The 22,703-nt window shown below is 44.5% G+C and overlaps 1 protein-coding gene across 1 annotated transcript in view; it reads right to left on the reverse strand.

Moving 5' to 3' along the window:
* RFX4 (regulatory factor X4) overlaps window positions 1–22,703 on the reverse strand; it is a 120,881-nt gene that overhangs the window by 20,215 nt on the left and 77,963 nt on the right. Inside the window, 6 exon segments of the mRNA XM_006914517.1 lie at window positions 2,661–2,822; window positions 3,151–3,270; window positions 14,659–14,776; window positions 15,172–15,266; window positions 18,552–18,696; window positions 21,824–21,882. Of these exon segments, the coding sequence (XP_006914579.1) occupies window positions 2,661–2,822; window positions 3,151–3,270; window positions 14,659–14,776; window positions 15,172–15,266; window positions 18,552–18,696; window positions 21,824–21,882 (699 nt within the window).

Below are 22,703 nucleotides of genomic sequence, written 5' to 3' on the forward strand. Positions count from 1 at the left end.
TGGATAAATGGATGGATGGATAGATGGCTGGAGGTGTGAGTGAATGAATGGATAAAAGACAACATCCTAGATAGGGCAGTCTCACCCTATTTATTTGGTCTTCAAAAAAATATAATTTCATTCCCAGTCTATTCTGAAAACAGTTCTGAGATCTAAGCCCATGCTATGAGGGTCTGGAGGAAGACTCTAACCCGGAGGGTGAGGGAAGAGTGAAAGAGATGAGTAGGATTTTATCAGATGGGTGGAAGGAGGATGGTCCTGGAGGTGGAACGGTGTGAGAAGTGCTTTGGGGAATAGGGCGCTTTGAGGCGTTAGCACGAGGCAGTGGACTGTTTGCACCAGCACTTTGAGGAGGCACAGGCTTCAGGAAAATAAGCCCAGTGGGCAGTGTCGAAGTGGATAGACGAGTCTCTGGAGGCAGGTAACCTGCTTGAGCGTCACCGTAGATGTCCCTGAGAGGTGGGGAAGGCCTGAACCATATGGCAGAAGTGGGAAGGGGAATGAATGGGAGTCAGTCAGGATTCTTATTAGAACAAGTGGCCTTGGGAGGTGTGGTGGGGAATGCCAGCTGTCTCGCCCCAAGCTCTTCCCCCTTCCCTACCTGGGGACGCGCTATCCTACATTTCCCAGCCTTACGTGAGGCCATGTGACCAAGTCCTGGCTGATGGAATGTAAGTGGAAGGGACATGTGCCACATTCAGGCCAGGGCTTTTACGTAGGGTTTTCCTCCTCCATACCCACTTTCCATTTCTGTCAGGCGGTTGCAGACTTGACAAAGCCCTCAGGCAGCGGTCCTCAAACTCTTGAGCATCAGAATCACCTGGAGGCTCGTTGAGCAAATCTCTGGGCCCCACCCCTAGAGGTTCTGATTCACTAGGAACCTGATCATGAGCATTTTAAACAAGATCCCAGGAGATGCTGATATTGCTGGTCCCTGGACCACACTTTGAGAACCACTGCCCTGAGATATGGTGGAGCCTAATACTGAAGGGCCATGTGCTTCCAAATGGCTGCATTACAGAGAGCTTCCTGCCTGACAGCACCCTGCCAGGACTGTTTGCAAGCATGACACAGGGTTTCTATTGGGTTAACTCCATCCATGTTTGGATCTATTTGTTACAATACAGCAGCTTAGCCTATCCTAACTAATACAGGAGTTGAGGGAGCAGGAAGAGTTGAAGCTGACTCCCAGATTCGGGACATGGGTAGCTGGGAGAATAGCAGAGCAGGTTTGGATGGAAAGATAATGAATTAATGATCACAGTCTTACCAGGCTATCCATTCCACAAAGACTGGTCTACCTGTCTGCCCCACCCCTACCCCAGGGCCCACTGGGCCGAAGGCTGTCCCTGCCTTAGGTCCCTGTGTGCCCACTCCTCTCCTGTTAGCCCCGACCTTCCTGGCACTTAAGGTTGCCTTTGAGTCTCCCCTCTCCCCCGAAGGCTCCCCTCCTGCCTGCCAGAGTTCAGATGGGAAGGAAAGTGACTGCTTCTCCCTCTGAACTCCTATACACTTGTGGCTGTAGCTCTCATTTTACTGGTCTTAATACCGGTATCCCCCTCTATCTGGAGAGCTCTTCACTGTTAAAGCACTTTGGCCTTTCCTGCCTCATCCAATCCCCACAGCAACTGCGTGAAATAATCGGGAGCTACAGACGCACATGCATTCTCCATTTATTATTATGTATTAGCTAACACTTATGAATATTCCACATATATCATTTCTACAAGTCTCGTGAGCAAGGGCATTTGTTGAACTGAGTGAATGTATTCATTTATGTCTACTATTGACTACGGTACCCAGGACAAGGACGTTAAATCTTTCCGCCCTTTTAGTTTTCCTCCATAAATGGAATGATATCTACCTTGCAGGGTTATTGTGAATATCAAGTGAGATGATTATGGGAAGACCCTTTGTATATCGTAAAGTAACATCTGGACATTAACGACGAGCTATTATTATCTGGAACATCAGTTTTCCATTTCCAAACCTTGTCTTGGTATTCGAGATCCTCCCGGATGCGACTCCATCTTACCTTCCCATCCTTGTACAACTCCTTCACGGACCTCCTCCATTTCAACGCGAGTTTACCAGTCTCCAAAAAGGCCCCTGCACGTGTGCTCACACGGTCCTCTGCCCCGAAGGCCCTTCTGCCAAACCTTTGTCAGCTGAAGTCAAGTCCCAGCTCAAATCCCCCGCCCTTGTGAGGTCTTCCTTGAGACCTCTGACCAGATGGAGTCTCCCCTTTCTAGGGGACCCGAAAGCATTGGTTTGTACCTTATTTCTCCTGTCTCGATTGCGGTTGCCATGGCTTAACATATGGCTTCCTGTCTGCTCCACTTTCTTGGTTTCTGGGTCTTAGAGAGCTCCCTTTCTCATTTTCAAGAATGGCCATGTCTTAATTTATGTTTTATATCATTTTAATAGCTTCAGTGGCTTAGGTTTTTTTTTGGGGGGGGGGGATGGAGATTTTATCATGTACTTAATCTGCCAACTTGAAAACAGAAGCATAAGGAATATGTACAAATGAATAAATGAATAATTGCAAGTCGGCCTGGTGGGGGGAGTGGGGGGAAGCTTGAGGGAAGAATGATTTTCAAGAAAGCTCTTGTTTTAAACATCAACTCGCCACTCGAAGCCTTCGGGGGACTTTTCATTACCTGTAGTGCTGAGGCCGGTGTACTCGGGGGATGGGTTGCTGACAGGGGAGGAGGGAGGTGGCACTTCCACTGACGTGGCAGATTTTGCTGGAGAAAATGATGGCACTGGTGAAGGGGTCGGTGGGGCAGCATCCGTCAGGATAATCTCTTCTCGGACTTCTGCTACGGGTAGAGAAAGGATGGTTCTTAGAACCAAAGGTCAACTGGTTTAAGGGACTTTTAAAAAATGAAATATTCTTTCTAATCTGTGTCACGTCACTCCTCTGCTTAAAACCCTTCGATGGTTTCCCATCACCACCATGGCATGCAAGACAATTCCCAAAAGCACGTATGTCCACTCTAAAGAAGAGACATTACTGGTTTCACACCACTTGACCTGCTCACCATAACAAAGTCTTCAGGATAGAGGGCTGAAGAAACTCAGAGCACAGAAGTAAGGATACAAATCAAAGTGCCAAGCGGGGCAGTCCCCAGGGCAAGGCGGGCTTACCGGTGCTTCCTTCTCCCTTCATGGCGCGCATGAGCTCGTTGGCCCGCTCCTGACAGTGTAGGGATTCTAACAGGTAGAGCACGTAGTCGTCAAACATCAAGTGAATTAGGTGAAAAGACCCTGGCGAGAAAGTGAGAAAGGATCCAAACAGAAGGGTAAGTCATGTTGGCGTACTTGGTCAGAGCGCTTGCTGCCCCGTGTTCCAAACATCTGTTCAGGACTCACTCCCCACTCAGTTATGATCTGCTCATGGTCATGATCTGCTCTTCTGTGCTGTGTCCTCAGCCTAACCGAATGCTTAGTGTAAGGTGTCATTAACACTTTATGGCAAGTGGATCTTTTCCTTGCTCAATCTATCAATATGACACCTATTGAGCCACCTGTCCCAATGCTTCTGAGCTCCCACATATGCACCGGCCTCATTCTGGTGGAGCCCCCTCCCCTCTTTGTTCAGCATTTGTGGACATTGTGTCTTTTAGTTTGATTTCTCCCACAAGCTTATTTTAGCTTAGTCCCCCGATTACATGGTCAGGATGTCCATGGCAGCGACTTTTCCTTCTGGTTTATGTATCTACCAATGACCCGACATAATTCTAGAAACAGAACTGAAAACTTAAATGTGCAACAACTGCATTGATTCCTTAAATGTTTCTGAGACCTCTGTTTAATACACGATTTTCAGAAGTATTAAACTGAAAAGATGTGGCATTTTCAAGTAGTACTCTCCATTTTCAATTGCTAGTAGGTTATTTCATAAGAAGGGATGTGAACACTTAAAAAGATTTTCCAATATGTGCGTTGCTGTGCTCAAAGTCGTATATTCTCTAATCTCTGCAACCACCCTGTAAAGAAGGCATTTTTATTCCTATTTTGCAAGCCAAGTACTTGTGGGAGATGACAAAAATTAATAGATGATACATTATTTCAAAACCATCTTTACTTTCATGGCATGACACCACCACGAACAGTGGAACGAGCCACTTATGCTAGGGGCTCAACTCAGGGCTTCCTGAATGCCAGAGTCAGAGAGAGCCTTCATCTCCAGAATGACTCCCAAGGGTATGTCTCCATGGAGATACTCTGCTGTCCCATGGAACATCCCAGACTCACCCACCTCCCTGCAGGCTCACCTCTGCTTCCTAGTTCTCTTGAGGGGGAGCAGAATTTGCCACCCCCATGTATGCCTTTTTTTGTGTGTGTGATATTGCTTTAAGCTGATTATTTTTAAGAAACGAAAGACTCAGGAAGAACCTTTGGCCTTCTCCCAACTGCCTTAAAGAATTTAGGTAGAGAATAGAGGACCTGCTCCAGGAAGAGAGCTATTACTGTAAGATAACCGTAGTTTAATATGAACTAGTACGTGATAGGGAGGAACCAGCAAGTCTCCTTTGATCGAAGTCCTCTCTGTGTCCCACTGTTAAAGATGGCCCAGCAAACATCTGTGTACCAAAACTTTGCTTTACCATCTCCACGTGAATTGCCTTCCTGCCCTTTTAAGTCCCCAACCACAAGCCCCCTTTCCTTTCTCCTTAGCTTACGAAGGCATGTAAGCCTCGACTGTCTGATTTGTCTTTGGGTCCCATATTCTTACGGAACCCCATGTGTATATACATAATTAAGTTTGGTTATCTTCTCCTGTTAATCTGTCTCGTGTCAATTTGATTATTAGATCAGCCAGAAGAACTAAGAGGGAAAAGAGAGAATTTCCCCTTGCCCACACCCTCTAGTTTACTTATTTATAGGCCTGTTTTCCTTGTGATTCTGTCTTACGCATATTACCATTTGCTGAGTACTTACTATGTGCCAAAAACTCTGCTTAATACTTAGCACAGGTCTCATCCTTACCACGAACTGAGACAGGTGGTATTATCCTCTCTTACAGATGAAGAAGTGACTCTCTCTGTCAGTAATTGAGTACAGATTTGCCTCAGTTTGGTCTAGCTCCAAGACCTGTTCCCATTTCCTTACAGATCCCCTAGTCCAATCTCCTCATAGCACCGATGGGAAAATAAGGCCAGATGGCATCAAAAGACTTGGTCCCTAGAAAGGCAATTTGAGTTGTGAGCTGTGCTCTTTCAAGTCTCAGAAATAAGGTGACAGGTGGAATTTGGTGGAATTTATCAGTTTCTCCTTAATTGCACCTGGCTTCTGTACACACACACCCCCCTTCATCTTAGATTAATTCTTTTGGCCTAGGAAAGCTGCCGAGGAAAGTCTTTGGCTTAACTCTGAGGCCACTGGATGCCCAGCAGGTGATGCACATCTATTCCTATATCCCTTCTCCATGGAGCCTGCCACGGTCTCCATGATCTCTGCACCCACAGGGCTCAGGCCAGAGTCTCCCATCCTGCAATTTATCCTCATTCTTCCTCCATCCCTAGGGTGGTGTCTGTTTTTCAGTCCCATTTGGATTTCAGCAAGTTTCAGGTTTTGCTGTCACTGTGAGATGCAGTCTCCAAAACTAAACTTTCCCTCTACTTCCCCAAAATGGGTCCTGTAAGCCCCGGAGCAGGCACAGCACTTTGGGTAACTGAGCGGGAGTCAAGATCCAGTTCTGCCACTTGGTAACTGGGACCTTGATGAGTTACTCTTTGCAAATGTTAAAAATAAATTAAGCTGTTTATTGAGCCCTTGCCCTGTGGCAGCCACTATGTTTAACCACTGTAGATTTATTATTGCATTAAAGCCTCATTATAACCGTCTGGGATGAATGATACTCTCCTTTTGCAAAGGAGGAGATTGAAGCTTAAGAGTGGTAAAGTAACCGTCAGATATCACACAGTTATTAAGTGGCAGAACTGGGACTTGAACCCATGACTGTGCTCTTCAGTCATTCTGCAATAAGGCTCTCTGAAAGGGGGACAGTAAAACCTATATTGCAGAAGTACCATAATTAGCAATAGTACACACTAGGTGCTTAATAAATGGTAATTCTTGTTATTATCTCTAACTGTCGTTAATTGTTATTAATTATTGTTTTGCAACTCGTGCTATGATCCTGTGATACGACTCTTGTTCATAAAGTCAAGTCGAAAGATAGCACCAAACGCTTAAAAGGAAAGGGTCTCCAAAATGAAGAAATATTTGCTGAGACGTTAGTCCAGGTCAACAAAGATAGAAACATAATATGAAACAACGAAAACATAATATGAAACAGTATGAAAAATGGAAAACCCTAGATGATGAAAATGGGGTTCAACGAGTAGTGTTAGCACAAGCAGGCACCTTAGAGACCATCTTATACGACTCTCCTATGTTATAGCCAAGGAAACAAAGATCTGATGAGGTGAGGAAATTTGCCTAAGACCACACTGTTAGGAAACATCAGAGCTGGGCTGGGAGACCAGCCCTCTAGGGGAAGTGTCTCTGTGGGGCTTCAAGCTCTCCCCGTTAGTGGCTCTGATGGGTTACCCAATTGGTCTGATAATTTTCAGTCATCTGTCAAACAACAGGAGTCTGCAGAGCTAACCTCGACCAGCCTACTATTGTGCTAAGTGCCCTGAATAGAAAGGAAACTTAAAGCTCACACCCTGACTCCACAAAAGCTACAGTGTCCTTAATAAGCAGAAATCAATCATTAAGATTACTGGGTAACAAACAGTTCAGTGCCAGGGTGTCATAGCCATGGGAGCAGTGCAAATAAACGGGAGAGGGAGAGGGAGAGGGAGAGGGAGAGGGGTGGTGTAAGTAAGGTTGAGGGGAAGAGGGATGGGAGAGGAAGAAAAAAACAGACAGGAGAAAGGCGATCATAGCTGACGTCCCCTGCCTTATTTCTCTCTTAGCACTTACTATCATTTGTTCTATATATTTAACTTTTTTTATCTTTACCCAGTGCCTCTTTTTACTAGACTGTATGCTCTGTAAACACAGGGATTTTTATCTGTTTTTCCACTGCAGCATACCCAGTGTCTAGGACAGTGCCAGGCACGTAGAGGCTCAGTGAATATCTGTTAGATGAGTGAACAAAATGAGCAAGCACCGACTGCTTATCACATGCATTGTGCTAAAGGCCTTTTAATTTTCCAACAACACTATGAAGAAGGTATTATTATTATTACGTTCAATTAGTACATTGGGAAACGAAGGCTCAGCGGGTCTAAATAACTCGCCTGAAGTCATAGAGCTATTGAGTGAGCATCAGAGCCTGTTATGCAAAAAAAAAAGTATTAGGAGAGAGACAGGAGATTTTTCTTGTTACGTAATTAATCCTATGTTATAGAATCAAAGCATTTCTTTTTCCTTATGAAAAATTTCAACGTAGAAAAGCGTAGAGAATTTCAAAATGAACGGCAGTGTATTCACCACCGTCCTTTATAGTATCTTAACGTTTTACTATATTTGAATCATTTTTTAATCGAAGATAAAGATGAAGCCCCTGTGTCCCTTTCTTTATTCCCTTTTCCGTGCTTCCTGTGTTCATTCAGAGGTAAACACTATCTAGAATTTGTTCATATGCATTTTCATTCTCTTACTATATATATTCATGTATCCATAAATAAGTTATTTTCTGTTTTCAAACTTGATATAAGTGGCATAGATTATCATACAGATTATTCTACAACTTGCTTTGGAATACGCCCTTCACACATCTAGCTCTAGTTTCAGGGCCACTGTTTGAATATACCACAGTTTTTTTTCTTTTAATCCATTCTTCTGTTGATGGAATTTAGGTTATCTACAATTTTTCGTTCTTGGAAACTGGCTCTCATGAAATATTTTGAACCTGTTTCCTTGTGTCTAGGACCAGAAGTGGGATAGCTGGGTCCAAGAACACCTGCGTCTTCATTCTTACTGGATAGTGTGCCAAATTGCTCACCCAGATTTTTTACATTCCTACTGGTAGTGAATTAAATAGAATATACACCAATCTGAAAAATGTGAAATCGTATTCTTTTCATAGTTTGCATTATCCTAATTACTAGAAAGGTTATTATATATCTTTCCATATTATAGTCCATTTGAATTTCCTCTTCTATGACTTGCCTATTCATATTCTTTGCCCATTTTTCCATTGGGGTTTTTGTGTTTTAAAAAGTTATTTAGAGGGACTTATTATTTACCCTAGATATTAATCCTTTGTTCGTTATATGATTGCAAAATATCTTCCCCCTTTCTGTGGCTTTTATCATAACCTTTGTTTACGGTGTACTCATGAAACAAATTTAAAATCCCAATGTAGCCAGTTCGGCAATATTTTCTTTATGATTTGTCCTTTTTTGTGTCTTTTTAAAGAAATGATTTCCTATTCCCAGATCGTAAAGATATTATTCCACATTTTCTTCCAAAAGTTTCTAGGTCTTTTATTTTTTTTTCCATTTAGATGTTTCTTTTCAGAAGATGTAAGGAAGGGGTGTAATTTTATTTTATTTGCCTAAAATGCTTGTCCCAGGTCCTCTATCCACTGATTTTTTCCCACTGGTTTTTAATGCCGTCTCTATCACATAAAGCATCTATACAGACCTCTTGTTTTATAGACAAGGATCTGATGAGAAGGCAAGTTTCGTGTCAGTCTGTCTTGAACAACACTGTTCTGTTCATCACTCTACTTGTCTAACACTGTTAGAACGCCTCGCTGCCTTATTCCATGGTAAACCTGAATACCAGGGAAGCAAAACCCTACACCTTGCTCTTCGTTACCTTCAAAATGACTTTACTATCTTGGTTTTTTGCTTTTCCATATGAATTTTAACATCAGGTTGTCAAAATCAAAGGAAAAGAAGTAAACTGGAATTCCACTGAATTTATGTATTAATTTGAAGAGAACATCTATCGATGTTGAGCTTTTCTGAATATGAACATGCCATATTTCATTGATATTTTAAATATTTCTCCTTGAAGATCTTCGTACAATTTTGTTACAGTTATTCTGTAGGTAACTTTTAGTTTGTTCTATTATAAATTATATGTATATACATACATGTATATATGTAATGTGAGATTGTGTGTGTGTGTGTGTGTGTGTAACTTTTTTTTCTAGTTAGAGTCCAGTTAGTGCTAAGAATGTCAATGACTTTTTAGAAAGCTGAATTCAGTAGCCTGGCTGAATCTTTTATTTGTTCTGTTAGTTTGTAGATTTCCTTTTCTTTGTCATCATAACATCAATAGATAGAGAACATTGTGTATTCCTTTGCAATTCTTATATTTCATTTCCTTTTCTTATTGCATTGGCTAGAACCTCCAGTCAATATTTATTAGAAATAATGTTAGAAGCCATTCTTATCTTATTCATAACTTGAATGGGAAAACTCCTAAAGTTTCACCATATAGTATGATAGTTTTTGCAGATTTTTGGATGTCCTTTAACATATTAAGTAAATTCTCTTGTATTACTAGTTTACTAGGAGTCTTTTTGAAATCATACTTGAGAATTGAATTGTATCACATAGAAATGATCATATGATTTTTCTCTTTTAATCTGTGAATGCAGTATGCTAATTAGAATCCTACCTGAATTCTTGATTTTTAAAAACTTGCCACTGGATTTGATCAGCTAGTATTTTATTTAGAATTTTTCAATCTGTATTTATGTGTGGTTGAGCCACAATTTTCTTTTCCTTTACTATTCTTCAGAGATTTTGAAACTGAGATATTAGCTTCATAAAATGAGTTATATAACTTTCCTTTTGTTTTTATTCTCTGAAACATTGATTTTCATGGTTTTATATTCGGTTTCATAAACTAAGGATTTTATGTGTCTTAAATTTTATGTGAAGGTGCCTGTAAAAATATTTATGCCAGATATTTGTTAAAGGAAGAGACTTTCTCATTACTGTGATTATTATTTGACCTTTTTACTAGCTTCCAAGTTTGTGTTTTTAGTTTACTATCATTATTCTATGCTTCTTTTATCTTCTCAATTCTTGCCACATCTTAACTTCTCATATCTTTCCATTTTTCCCCAGTAAATTATGATTCTATTTCTTCATGGTGATCCCTTCCTTTATTAACATATATCCTATACATTTATGAAATCCAAGCTCTAATTTTTGTCAAGTCTATTTAGTGTTCCAAGACCTTAGCATGCTGTAACTATTCCTTGCAGATTCTCTTCCTACCACCCCATGTGGTTTTGTTTCCTAGAATTTAGTTTTACCTTTTTTAAAGACACAAAATGTAGTTTTTAAGTCGAATAATTAATTGAATGTATTGACATGTTTTTAAATTTCTCTCATCTTAAAACAGGGCCCTCAAGTTCTTTGACATTTCTTCCCTGGAGAATTGGGGGTCTACACACCTCCCTCAGTCTTGATAGACTTGCGACTGCTTTGGCCCACAAAGTGTGGAGGCAGTGACTGTTTACTTTCTGAGATGGCATCATCAAAGGCTCTGTGGCTTCCGTCTCAGAATACTCACATGTGGAGCCCTGAGCTCTCACCATGTGAAAAGTTTAGCTGGTCAGAGGCCACCACGCCATGAGGAAACTAAGCCCCATGGAAGGGCGACTTGAAGCCACCTTTGCCCTGTCATCCTAGTTGTCAAGTCATCCCAGTCCAGGCACCAGACATGGGAGTGAAGAAGCCTCCAGGTGATTCTAGTCTCCAGCTGTTGATTCACGACCAGCCTTTTTGGTCTTCCCATCCGAGGTCCCAGACCTCACAGAGCAGAGACAAGCCATCCCTTCTGTGCCCTGTCCAGATTCCTGACTCCCAGAACCCATAAACATAATAAAATGACTGTTTTAAGCCTCTCAGCTTTGGAATAATTTGTTACACAGCAAAAGTAACCAGTACATTGTTGTTTCGTGTATTCCAGACGTTAGCTGTGGCTTTTCTTCTTGCTGAATGCATCCTTTAATCTTTTGTTTTTTAAATGAAGTTCTAATGGGTAGCAAATTCTCTTAGTCTTTGTGGAACTGAATGTCTTTACTTTGCCCTCACTCTTGAATAATGGCTGACAGTTCTGTGTTTTCAACACTTAAAAGATATTATTCCATTGTCTTCTGGCATCTCTTGATAATCTAATTATTGTTCTTTTCTCTCATAGCTTAAACTTTTTTAAATACATCAAAATGTATTAAAAAAAAAAAAACATCAATGAGGATTTAACAAATTTGTCTAGTCTTTTTGTGCCATGCATCTGAGCCAGGGCATTTGTCTGAATTGTGGTCACTGAAAAAGCATGGGTTTTGTGGTCAGGTAGATTTGATTTTGAAATACATCACCATTTGCCATATTAATCTTGAGTAAGAAACTCTCCAAGCTCCCTTTCTATCTCTGTAGAAAGGTACCTACTGTCTGCTTTGCAGAGTTAATCGGAGAATTAAATGGTAGTATGTGCTTCCTAAACATCTGTTATAACGATTATTATCATCTTGCCTTTGCTTCACGTTCTACTTTGGCTTCCTCATCTATTATATTAAAGGCAGGAATAGGGGATCTCGCAGGTGGATGTGAGAATTAAATCAGAAAGTGCCTAATATTATGTCTAGTATATACTAGGCCCTCACTAAATGTAACTTTTTTATTAGTAGTATTCAACTGGAGAAAGTTAGCAGCGGCGTTGGCAGTGTGACAGAGCAGAAAGAACACGAGCTCTGGCATGAATAGGATTCCAGGAGGAGCTCAGCTCAGTTTGCTGTGTGTCCACGGGCAAGTCCCCTCTCCTCTCCGGGTCTCTGCTTCCTTTCCTGCTTCCTAGTGTCCGGCGGGGGCCTGAGTGACACTTCTAATGTCAAGATCGTGCAACTTAGCAGGTTCTGGGTAAGAGAGCTAGGCCAGGACGTACGTCTAAGCATAGAGAAGCAGTCTGGAAGGCTCGGTCATGGCCACCGGGTCTGGCAGCTGCTTATAGAACCACTCCCGCGTGGCCTCCCCGGCTGTGCCCAAGTGAGTGAACTTTGATTTGGTGCTAGGCCAGAAAACAAGAGTGTGAAAAAGTGAAAACTCGGGGCATGAATACGCAGTCCTGCGCCCTTAGCTGTCAAACCCAGGGCTGTTCTTCAAACTGTTTTATGCCAGAGTATTTCTGAGAACGATTGTCGCCTTCCAGATGTTCCCAACAGTGAAATAAGGGGCGACTGGTGAAAACCCCGAGTGAAAAGGCAAAGGCACCTGTGCTGACTTGGGATCCAGGTATCCTTTGAACCGAAATCAGAGCAGTTACCTGAAAATAGGGTTTGTTTGTTTGTTTGTTTGTTTTTTAATGAAAACTAATTTCCTCAGCTTTACTGGGACTAAAAGTTCATTGTCTGCTAGCCTACCTTTGCTGACTAATTTTACTAGAAACTGCTGCTTACAGCAAAGACAGAAAGTCTGGCTACTTTAGTTCACAGCATAGGCTCTTTCAGTGAAAAGGAATTAGGGAGAAAAGAGTGAAAAGGAATTAAAGAGAAGAAAGGAGTCAACTGCCTTTGAAAGAGGCTGTTCTGGGAAGAGGTGATAGAGTCCCCCATGGGATCATTGTCATATTCCACACAGTCATTGTAACGGGCAGCCCGCTAAGCTGACACGCAAACCCCGCGCCATTCAGAGCGACAAGGATCGTGTGGGAGTTATGAGATATATAGAGCCGGCCCCTGTGGCTGGGGGAGGGGGCCAGCGAACAGAGGGCTTTTTCCTAATTAGCTGTTTTTATCCAGGGAACACATGACCCAAACACAACCACCAACTGTGTCTTTGACACATACAGGCAGAAAGGGGGAGCTGGGCTTTTGTCCGCCGCAAATTCTTTCAACTTGCCTGTCACCCCAAGCTGCAGAACTCAACAATGAGTCAGATGAGCAAGACCATTTCAGACAGTTTGCTAAGTAGACTTGGAAACAGGTATTATTTCAACACGTTTAAGGCCGAAAAATACTGTCAAAGTGAAATTCGGTTAATATCTCTTCCTTTTCCAAAAGACCTGCGACCATTTGTGCCACAGTTCTAAAACTGCGTGTGGTTCGGAAGAAGTAAACACATTTTAAGACACAGTATTTCTCAGTAATAAATTCAACCCATTCATCGAATCCTAATTGTTCTGTCCAAACAGCCTTTATCGCATGGACTGTTAACTTAGTAAAAACAAATGCATTTCCGAGAATATTGCGGAGTTACTTTCTCTGTCTAATGAAGGGTACCTAATAACATACCTGACGTCAGTTTACGAATCAGCAAATTGAAGAATAAGGGATAAAGCAAGCAAAAGATGTTTGCTGTGTGGGCGTGTGTCTATGTGAGGGATGTTGTCGATCCTTTGATTCTGAAACCGAGAAAAATCTCAAATATTTTTCAACCATCTGCTTAACTGAAAGCAGTTACGCATGAATGATTTTCCCAGAGCCAGAGGTAACATGTGCTAACAGTAAACTATGCTGAGCTGCAAGTCATCAAAATGCCATGCCCGATGGCGCTGCCCAGGTAGCAGTCACCAGCACGTCGCCATGTACAGCTCACGGTGCGGGCAGGTTCGGAGAACTTCCCAGTGCTGAGATGAAAGAAGTCCACAACAAAACGCTTCTCCGACTGGGTAAACACAGTCTTTCATGGACAGAGCCGTTTAGAAAAAAAATAGTGCCTTCTGTGTCCCACCACATATTCACTGGCTTGTATAGCACAACTGGAAAACAGTGACAAGACCGTAAAAAGCTAGATGGAAAAGTGTCAAATTAAACCCAGAGCAAAACCCAGAGCTGATTGACTTAATTGGAGATAATGAGAAACGAAACCACATCTCTCCTCGCAAAGTAAAATAGAGAACTAAAGCAATTACCCAGAAAATTTACCAACAGCCCTTTACCGAAATGCCTAGAAACTTGAGGCCCAAGTGTTTTGAGTTTTCAGATGCCTGGATAATGCCTTAAAGTCCCACCTCACGTTGCTAATGGTGACCTGGACTCAATGCACACTCCATTCTTTCCGACGGAAGCAAAACTGTGTCCATAGCGATCACCCCAAGTGGGTGGTTAGGAGATTGTTATAAGCACCTCTGGGCAGAGATTTCAAGTCCCAGTACACTGGAAAACAGCAGATGAGGACTTGAGGAACGTGAAGGAAACCCAAGGCGTCAGTAAAACAAAAGGAAAATGAACGCGAAAATCTTCTAGGGATTAGACCGGGGCACGTTTTCGAAGAAAACTTGAAAAAGCTCTGCCCATCGCTGGAATGCCAATCAAGCCATCTGCAAATGTTTGAACTCAGAGGCTTCTTCAAGTGCCCAGTCTTGGGAGGTGCACACGATGAAATCCTGCAAAATGGTTCTGTAGAAGGAAGATCTCTGGGGACATCGGGCAAAAGCGGAGCACAACCACTGCTATTTATTCCTGTCTGAACGCAAATACTGTGTGCTAACTTCTCATTTTCAGATTTGTACACTGCACGCCTTGAGCACGCAATGCCGTCTCTCTCCCCGAAAGTCCTAACAGTACTGCGTCCCGCCTCACCCCGAGAACACATACATTTCAGGGTGACATCCCTGTGGTCTCAGAGACAGCATGTAAGACCGTCGCCAACTCCGAGAAGTGACCCCAACACACAGAGCCCAAAGATAACGTGTTTGGGTGGGTGTGGGGAGGGCCTGGCGTGGCCTTACCAAAGCTGGGGGCACTGTGCAAGGTCATGTCCCGGATCACCCTCGTGCCGAAACAGGACCACATCAGGAGGAACTGCTGGGCCACTTTCTTCAGGGACCCTTGTCTCTTCGCTGCCACCTACAAGAAAGCGAACAACTTTAACAGGGGTTGACTTGACCTTTCATTTATTCCTGCCTTTGAGAAACGACAGGAAGGCTTATGGAAGGACTCCAAGTTCGCAGTATGGAGCGGTGGTTCTCAACTTTTTGTTTTTTAGCAGCAGAAGTACACTTTAAAAAATGAAATCTTTTGTCAAGGCCCTTAGGTACTTACTTCACAGGTAAAAGAGACGCTGCCTCCTGCAACCCGCCCCCTCCTGAGGCGGCCCAGGCCACGCCGCAGAACCCTAGGGCTGCGTGGCTGCTGAGGAATACTCAGGTAGCTCACCATGAGCCTCTGAACTGTACAGGTGTCGCAGAGGTCAGTGATGGGCTGCCGTACCCAGGGCTGCCCTCCTACCCCAGCTCACCAACCTTCACAACACAGCGGTCCACCATGGTGTCCAGCCACTCGATGTAGGACTCGATGGGAGACTGCTCCTCCAGGAGGTGGTCAAACTCCTGATACACTGCCAAACAAAGGACAACCCACGCATCACTGCACTTGTGTTTAGACAGAGGTGCATCTTAAGAGAACAAAGGAGAAAAACTGAAGAAAACGGATCTCCAAAGTCTGAGCAGGGCATTCAAGAATTTAGAAAATGTACCCCGAATTACCTTTCCAGGATTGTCCTCCACGTCTGTGAACACTTGAAACCCTGGCCAGCCCACGTTCCTTGCCATGCCCCCCGAGTCCTGCTTTCCTCAGGCAGGTCCCTCTGCTTGGACTGTTTGGATTTTCGTGGCCCAGCTGGAATGACCCTCGTGCGAGATCCTTTCTGACTCTTCCTGTGCCTTCTGCCAGTGGAACTGCTCGCTCCTCTGTCATTTCATAGCAGTTTATTTTCCGTATTCTCCATTATATCACTCATAACACTGTGATATAGTTAGGGTGGGTGTGTGCGTGTGTGTGTGTGTGTGCGTGTGTGTGTGTGTGTGTGTGTGTGTCCCCTGTCTGATATCTGTCTTAGCTGGCGCGTTCCCCGTGCCGTAGCTGTGGTTCAGTGCGTGTGAGCTTGCATGGATGGCCAGAGGCATCGTTGCCCTCCTGCGCTCTGCCCTGCGAGTGGGCACACTTCATCATTCAAACGTTTCTGAACCACAGCTCTATCAGGCAGGTAGCCTAACTAGACTCTCACTGCTCAGCGTGCAGGAGATGGAGATGTTTAATAAATATTTGTGGAATCAAGGAAACAACCCCTGCGCCCTCAGTTTCCGCATTAGTGAAAGGGGGGGATAATCGTACCACCTTACGACCTGTCTTTAGTCGCGAGTCGGGTAACTGAATCGGGAAAGTACTTTGTGATCGGCGGAGCTCTGTGGAAAACGGGAACATGGCTGTGGTGACCTCCAGTTTGAAACATCTCTTTCCATGACATTTTTTTGAGTTTTCGTACGTGGAGCTCAATAAGCCAAACCACAATTCCAGACCCGCACATTTCTATATTTTCATTTGAGCGGTTTTTGTCCTCCCATTTCACTGAACTGGCCAATTCGCCCTATTTTACTTAGTGGTTGGCTGCTACAAGAGGTCAGCTCCAGGGTCCAGAAGCTCACAGCGCGTTGGACTGAGAAAGGGCTTTCGACGCCCATGAAGTTGATCTGCCCCATTTTACAGACGAGGAAGCTATGTCTTAAAGAGATGAAATGACCCACTCGGAGTCAGGGGGTGAGCTAGTGACAGAGCAGGGACCGGAACGCAGGCCTCTGAATTTCTTGTTCCTTCACTCTTCGTCACACTGTGTCTCAGCTGCTGTGATTCGGTCAGTGAGAATGACGGCGGCGGTGGCAATGAAGGTGCTGACCGCTAACATTTCTCCGGTGCCTGCTGCGTGCCAGGAACTCTTCTCAGTGCTTTACATGGACAGCCTCGCTCCGCCTTACGACAGCCCCTAGACTGTGAGTGTCATGAGGCCAACATCTAGTCTGGAGGCATCGGTGACCTCCACGGTGCCCCAGCAAAGGCTCAGAGCCTGGTCCCTGAAGCAAGCAACGGTGATTGTATTTTTTTTCCTATGAGTCGGGGTCACATTTTCCTTCCCCACGCAAAGGAGCCGAGGGCAGAAGAGAGCTTAGTGTGATGCTGCTCGGAACAGTTAGCAGAACTAGGAAGCTGGGTGTTCTCGGTTTCCGTTCATCCGTTCTCTCTGGCATAGACATTACTGTCACCTCCTCCATGCCCGGCCTGATGTGAGGCTCTGGGGACACAGGCATCAGAGGTCCAGCTAGTGCCGTTAGGGTACTCGCAGCCATGCTTTCTATTGGCCGTCTAGCCGGGAGTAGGGAAAACAGGAAACATGGCGGTAAGAACTTGGAGGATCCCAGAACCTCTGAAATGTGCCCACGTCTTGTTATTTTTGTCTCCTCTGCTCCCCCACAAAGTGACAGCACTAGTGCACGGTGGTGATGCTGAGACGAGACTTGGGGTAAGGTTCACCAACTCTCTGAGGCTAAAGAATCTTGCTCATGGGAGCTGAGGTGGTGATTAAATGAGATCATGCGTGCGGTGAGTTTGACACAGGACCCGACATAGACTAGGCAGGTCTGTAAGCTGAAATATTATTTTAGTGATGATCTATGAAATCCTTCACGGGAAAGCAGGCTGGGGGCTGCACAGAGGAAGAGATAGGAGCCTCACAGGAACCCTGGGGTTGAGGAGGAAAGAAGCCCCAGGGAAGGCCCGCATGGTCCAACATTTCAGCTGCTCCCTTTGCTTGGGAAAAGAGGTCTCTAACAGGGCCATCTTAGGGAATGTTACTCGTTTATAAGCACCATGTGCTTAGACAGGCTGAAGAAAGTTTTCCCTCAAGACAACAGCTAGAAGTCATATACTGGAAACCTGAGGGGCCGGAGGCTCTCAGAAGAAGAGACCCCCCCGCCTCCTTCTCAGGGGGACAGCCACTCTGCAGCTTCCCGAACAATGTCCCTGCCAGCACCCATTCAGACGGTAAGGGTGCAGCAGCTGCCATAGCCTCCCACCTCTGGATCCGCTCAGCACCAGCCTTTCCGAGAGCTGACGGGGGGCGTGCGGACACCCTTCCCGCTCTCATGTTCCCTTTCCTCCAACGGCATGACAAAGGACGGCTGAGCTCAGGAAGGAAGGAGCCAGTAAACCCCTGGTCCAGAGTCCCCCCGGGCTGCGGGCTGCCCTGGACAGCAGGCTGTGATGGGCGTTTGAGAAAGAGCAGAGGTGTGCTCGTGATGGTCTCTGGCCCTCTCCTGTCCTCCACTCCCAAGAACACTCGGACCACACCGGGGTAATAGAGCAGTATTCCTGCAGTCGTTGTCCACAGGGATACAGAGAGATGTTCACAGAAGTATATCCCCATCAGTCCCCTGCTCAAACGTTGATGTCATCAAAAAGTTCACCTGCCGTTAGGCGCGTTGACTCATGTGGCCCGCACTAAAAAACAGGCAGCCTATCCAGCTGATGTACACCGAGACAGCAAATTTTTATTCTCATTTTTTTTTTTATGCCACCTATAGAAATATGCCTGGCACTGAAGGCCACACGTGAAGCTTTTTGCACGACACTGTGTGCTGCCCGGTTGCACCGGGACCCATTTTCTCCTGCAGGGTTGACACGTGTCCTCTTAAATCAATTAGCCCCCTCATCTGGGCCAACCCATTCAACAGAAATAATAAAAGCGGGGAGGACAGGGTGGGAATGCCACTTAAATATTTCCCAAGATACTTTTCCTTTCTTTCTGTTTAAAAGAAAGAAAAAAACACACAACCGTGGTGGAACAGCTTACACTGGATGATGAGTTTCCGGTGCTCATCGCGAGAGTCCTCCATGGTATAAAGGGTTTGCTTGGTGATGCTGTTGAGGTCCACGTTCCTCCAGTCCTCCAGCATCTGGAAAGTGATGTCTGCACTGTGGATCACTGTTCGAGATGCCTGTAATCCAATCCAATCCACTCGTTAGCTCCTGGGTTGTTAGGTTCAAACCCCTTCACTTTTTTTTGTTTTTAGTTAAGCCTGTTTAATGAATCCGCCAGTGGTACTTTGCAAACTACTTCGCAATTCAGGAAAACTCAATTTCAGGAAATAAGTAGGTGAGTCTATAAACTCAGAAGATCTGTTCTCTCTTGTGGCTCGCTCACATCTCCCTCTCTCTCTAAGAAGAACTACCTCCAGGTGGCCTAAAAGCCAGACCAAGCCCTACTATTCCCAGCCCCTTTGGTCTTTACCCGGTGGAACAATGGAATGAAGCCCGAGATCTGTCGGCCTTCTGATGTAAGCCTGCGGGATGGGAGCTCCGCGCTTAATGACCTGTGTGTCTCCCGTGCCTGAGAAGCGACAGGCCCAGATCTAGGAATGGTCCTGCCACCCCTGGGCCTATGACAGCTTTAGGCCCAGGACTGTACAGTGTTTATTTTTCATATGAATGTATTCTGGAGCAGTTTACAGTCTAGCCTTCTGTTTTTGCTTTTTGTTTTTTATGTAACTATAATGATTAAAACACATATACATAATTGAGATGGAGAAAAAGGGAAACTACATCTTAAGACTTGGTAGTTTATTGATGTGTATGTGTGTGTGAGAGAGAGAGAGAAAGAGAGAAAGAGAGAAAGAGCGAGCGAGCACGCGCACGAGCCGTGGCTTCCTCAAAAGTCTCTAATAAAATGGGAAAAAAAAAAAAAAAAGACTTCAAATACACATGGACATTAAATGTCTCCTAGTGCTTGTGAAGTTCCAGGCAAGGGTAAATACTGACAATACCTTTTACACCCAGACTGTCAACGCACAAGTAAAATCTTATTTAAATCACTGTAGAACTCTCTGAAGACCAGAGAGGCCTACAACATATGAACATGTGAGCTGGGTCAGTCTCTGAAGATAACGAGAACAACTGAGTGCAGAGGTCTAGGATTCTGATTCAAATATATCTCGTTCAAATCCTGGCCTTGCTGCTGACCAGCTGATTGACTGGGGCGGGCGAGAAGATTAACCTGTTTCCTGAGCTATAAAATGGAGAGGTACCAGTACCCGCCTCTTACGGAGGGGTGCTGTCGAGCCTTTCTTGAGATAATGTTTAAAAAGTGCATAGTTCGGGGAGTAAGAGCTCCATAAAGGAGGCTTCTGTTATTCAGGTTGTTCTCTCTGTAGCGATTGTGTGACACCTCAGGACCTTTGCACACAGCGTCCCTGCCGGCTGGAACATTCTTCTCTTCCCCTGCCCCTGCCACGCCGACCCTTCTGTCACATGTGCTCCGATTTAAATGTCACTCCCATGGTGAGGCCATCTCTAACCACTTTACCTAAATAGGACCTACATGCCCCATTGTCCTCTATTTCCGTTCTGTTTCCTTTATGACACTTACCATTTTAAATAATTTTTGGTTCATTTATTTATTTTTTTTCTGAGGAGAGCAAATAACCACTAAGCTTACGCAGTGTCCGGCACACAGTAGGCACCCAAAAGTCTTTGTGGAATGAATGGCGGAGATGTGAGGCCAAGTTGCGTGCTTAGTGTATCTGGAAGGGCCCGGATATTTAGATCTTGGGTTTAAGTATTTGGGGTGAGATTTTGGCTGGGTACCGTTTAGTCTGACTTGCCTCGTGTGTGTTTAGGAAAGCTCACTGGGATGCTAGCTAAGAGAGTCCGTGGTGTTTCATTCCCAGCACTAACCCTGGTCCTCTGGCTAATCCAGGGATGTGTCTGATAGCTGCCCAGTGAAGACGGAAAGGTAGCGTTCGCTGGTTAAATTACATCCTGTCTGTGTGAGAGCGGAATGTGTGTGTGTGTGTGTGTGTGTGTGTGTGTGTGTGTGTGTGCGTGTGCATGCACGCGTGTGCAGGTGCTTACAGCCATGTGTGTGGATGCTTTGACCCACATGTGCATTAAAGGGTCAGAGGCTTTTCTAAACTGAGCCCCAGCGGGAGGCACCAAGACCACGTCCAGTTCCCTGAGATGACTCGAGACCAGCTCTTCCAAGCCAGGGATCCCCATGAGTGAGGCGGGCCGAGTGTTAAGAGAAAATAGGGGTGATGAGGACAGTGCTAGACGGAAGAGAAAGGCTTGGCCCATCCAGGTGATTCCTAGCCTGGTGGAAAATAGCTCTAGGGTTTCCAGCTCTTAAAATTTTATCTGCAGAAAATCTGGGTGTTTAGCTGTCATCTCCCAGTTTCGTTTGTTAGTGATTAAGTTAAAAACAAAAAACAAAAACTGAACACATGCAAAGCCAGCAAAAATAACCCCACACCGGAGATCTGAGGGCCAGATTTGACCTGTAGCCACCAGTTTGCCCCTTCTGCTTTAAGATCATTAATATTTTATAGAGTCCCTTCCTTAAGATACAAAACTAATAGAAATGCAAAGCTTAATGCCATCAAGTTTTAACTTTGGAGTGATAGTGAGATCTACTTTTTACTGTATACATTTTTGTCATGTTTGAATTTTTTATATTAAGCATGTCGTTTTGTGGTAAATAGAACAGAAATCTGGAAAAACAAAATTGGATAAATATTTAATATACTTCAGGGCTGCGAATGCTTTTGTGATGACAAGAAGTACAACAAACAGCTCATCCCCTTTACCTGTTTGAATCACTGACCACAGTGTTGCTACCTGGGCTGATACTGTGCCCCCAGGCTACGTCCAGCAGTGTCTGTAGACATTCCTGATTGTCACAATGCAGGTGGTACTTGGGGGTGGCACTACTGGCATCTAGTGGGTAGAGGCCAGGGATGCTGCTAAACATCTACAATGCACAGAACAACTCCCCACGACGAAGGATTATCCAAGCCCAAAATGTGGCAGAGAAACCCTTATTTACTTAAGGAAGACACAAACTCGTGGATCTAGGACGTATCTGAAAGGTTAAGGGGCAAGTGACACCAGAAATTATTTCGTATGTACGTTGAAACTATTTAGTGGTTTGCTAACATTTTTATTCCCTATCTGTAGAAATTAAAGTTACACGGCCGCTCCTCGACAGATCCTCTAGGGAGCTGTTCTGTGAGTTTGTCCTCCTTTGTGATGACTTAGCAGTAGTTAGAACACATAACACAGGACACATACCTGGCAAAGATGATTTAGTGATGTTTGCCGTCTCAGAATTTGGGAAAACCTTCTTGACACTGCAAGAAGAAAAGAGTTTGAAATGTTTACAGGCTTTATGGTCCTATGTTGGATTATCTGGGGGCAGATTTTTAAGAGTAGCTTTCTTATAAAGTAGCTTTCTTATTTGCCTAACTTTGTCTCACTATCTGACCACATATTAGGTGCCCACTGGCAAAACCCTGCATTTGACTCTTTGTTCTCCCATTTGGACAACTGTTTCCTAAAACGCTGATATTTAGGGTGCATATTTCAAAGTCACCCCCACGCCACACTGGCAGATGTGAGAAATTGTAGTGTCAATCAACCGTGAATAAAAAGCAATTATTTAGTTGTCTTTCACTTCACTAATTGCAAGCTCAATCACTTCTCCCCATAACTAACTGCAGGAATCAAGTGCAAGCTTTGAAGAAGGCCCTTTAAAAAGTAATCTGTCTAATAGGAAACCCTGATGGAGCCTCAGTGCTGTATGGTGCTGGGGGTTGTTCCTCAGATGGGACCCAGGGCTGCACCTTGAACGTGGCTCTGCGTTCATCATCTGTCAGTTTTATCAAATGAGCTCCAAGACGTCTCTGCGTGTTTTGATGATCCTGTTTCTTAGCGGATGTGATTCGAAGTGGGGTGACCTTTTATCTGTGGATTTCTAAGCAGACAAGTCAGGTGTCTGCCTAAGGTCTTCGTTCTTACAGAGTCATTTGAAGTAGTGTGTTTCCACATTCCCGAGGTGCACCCCAAGGCTCCCTGGGAAGAGTAGGTGTCTCCAGGGACTCACAGGTGTACGGCCCAAGAAAAAGCTCCATGCTGCTAACTTTCAACAGGTTTGCTTTGTCAGCATAATTAA

This window comes from Pteropus alecto, unplaced genomic scaffold (genome assembly GCF_000325575.1).
Source record: "Pteropus alecto unplaced genomic scaffold, ASM32557v1 scaffold94, whole genome shotgun sequence".
Lineage (NCBI taxonomy): Eukaryota > Metazoa > Chordata > Mammalia > Chiroptera > Pteropodidae > Pteropus > Pteropus alecto.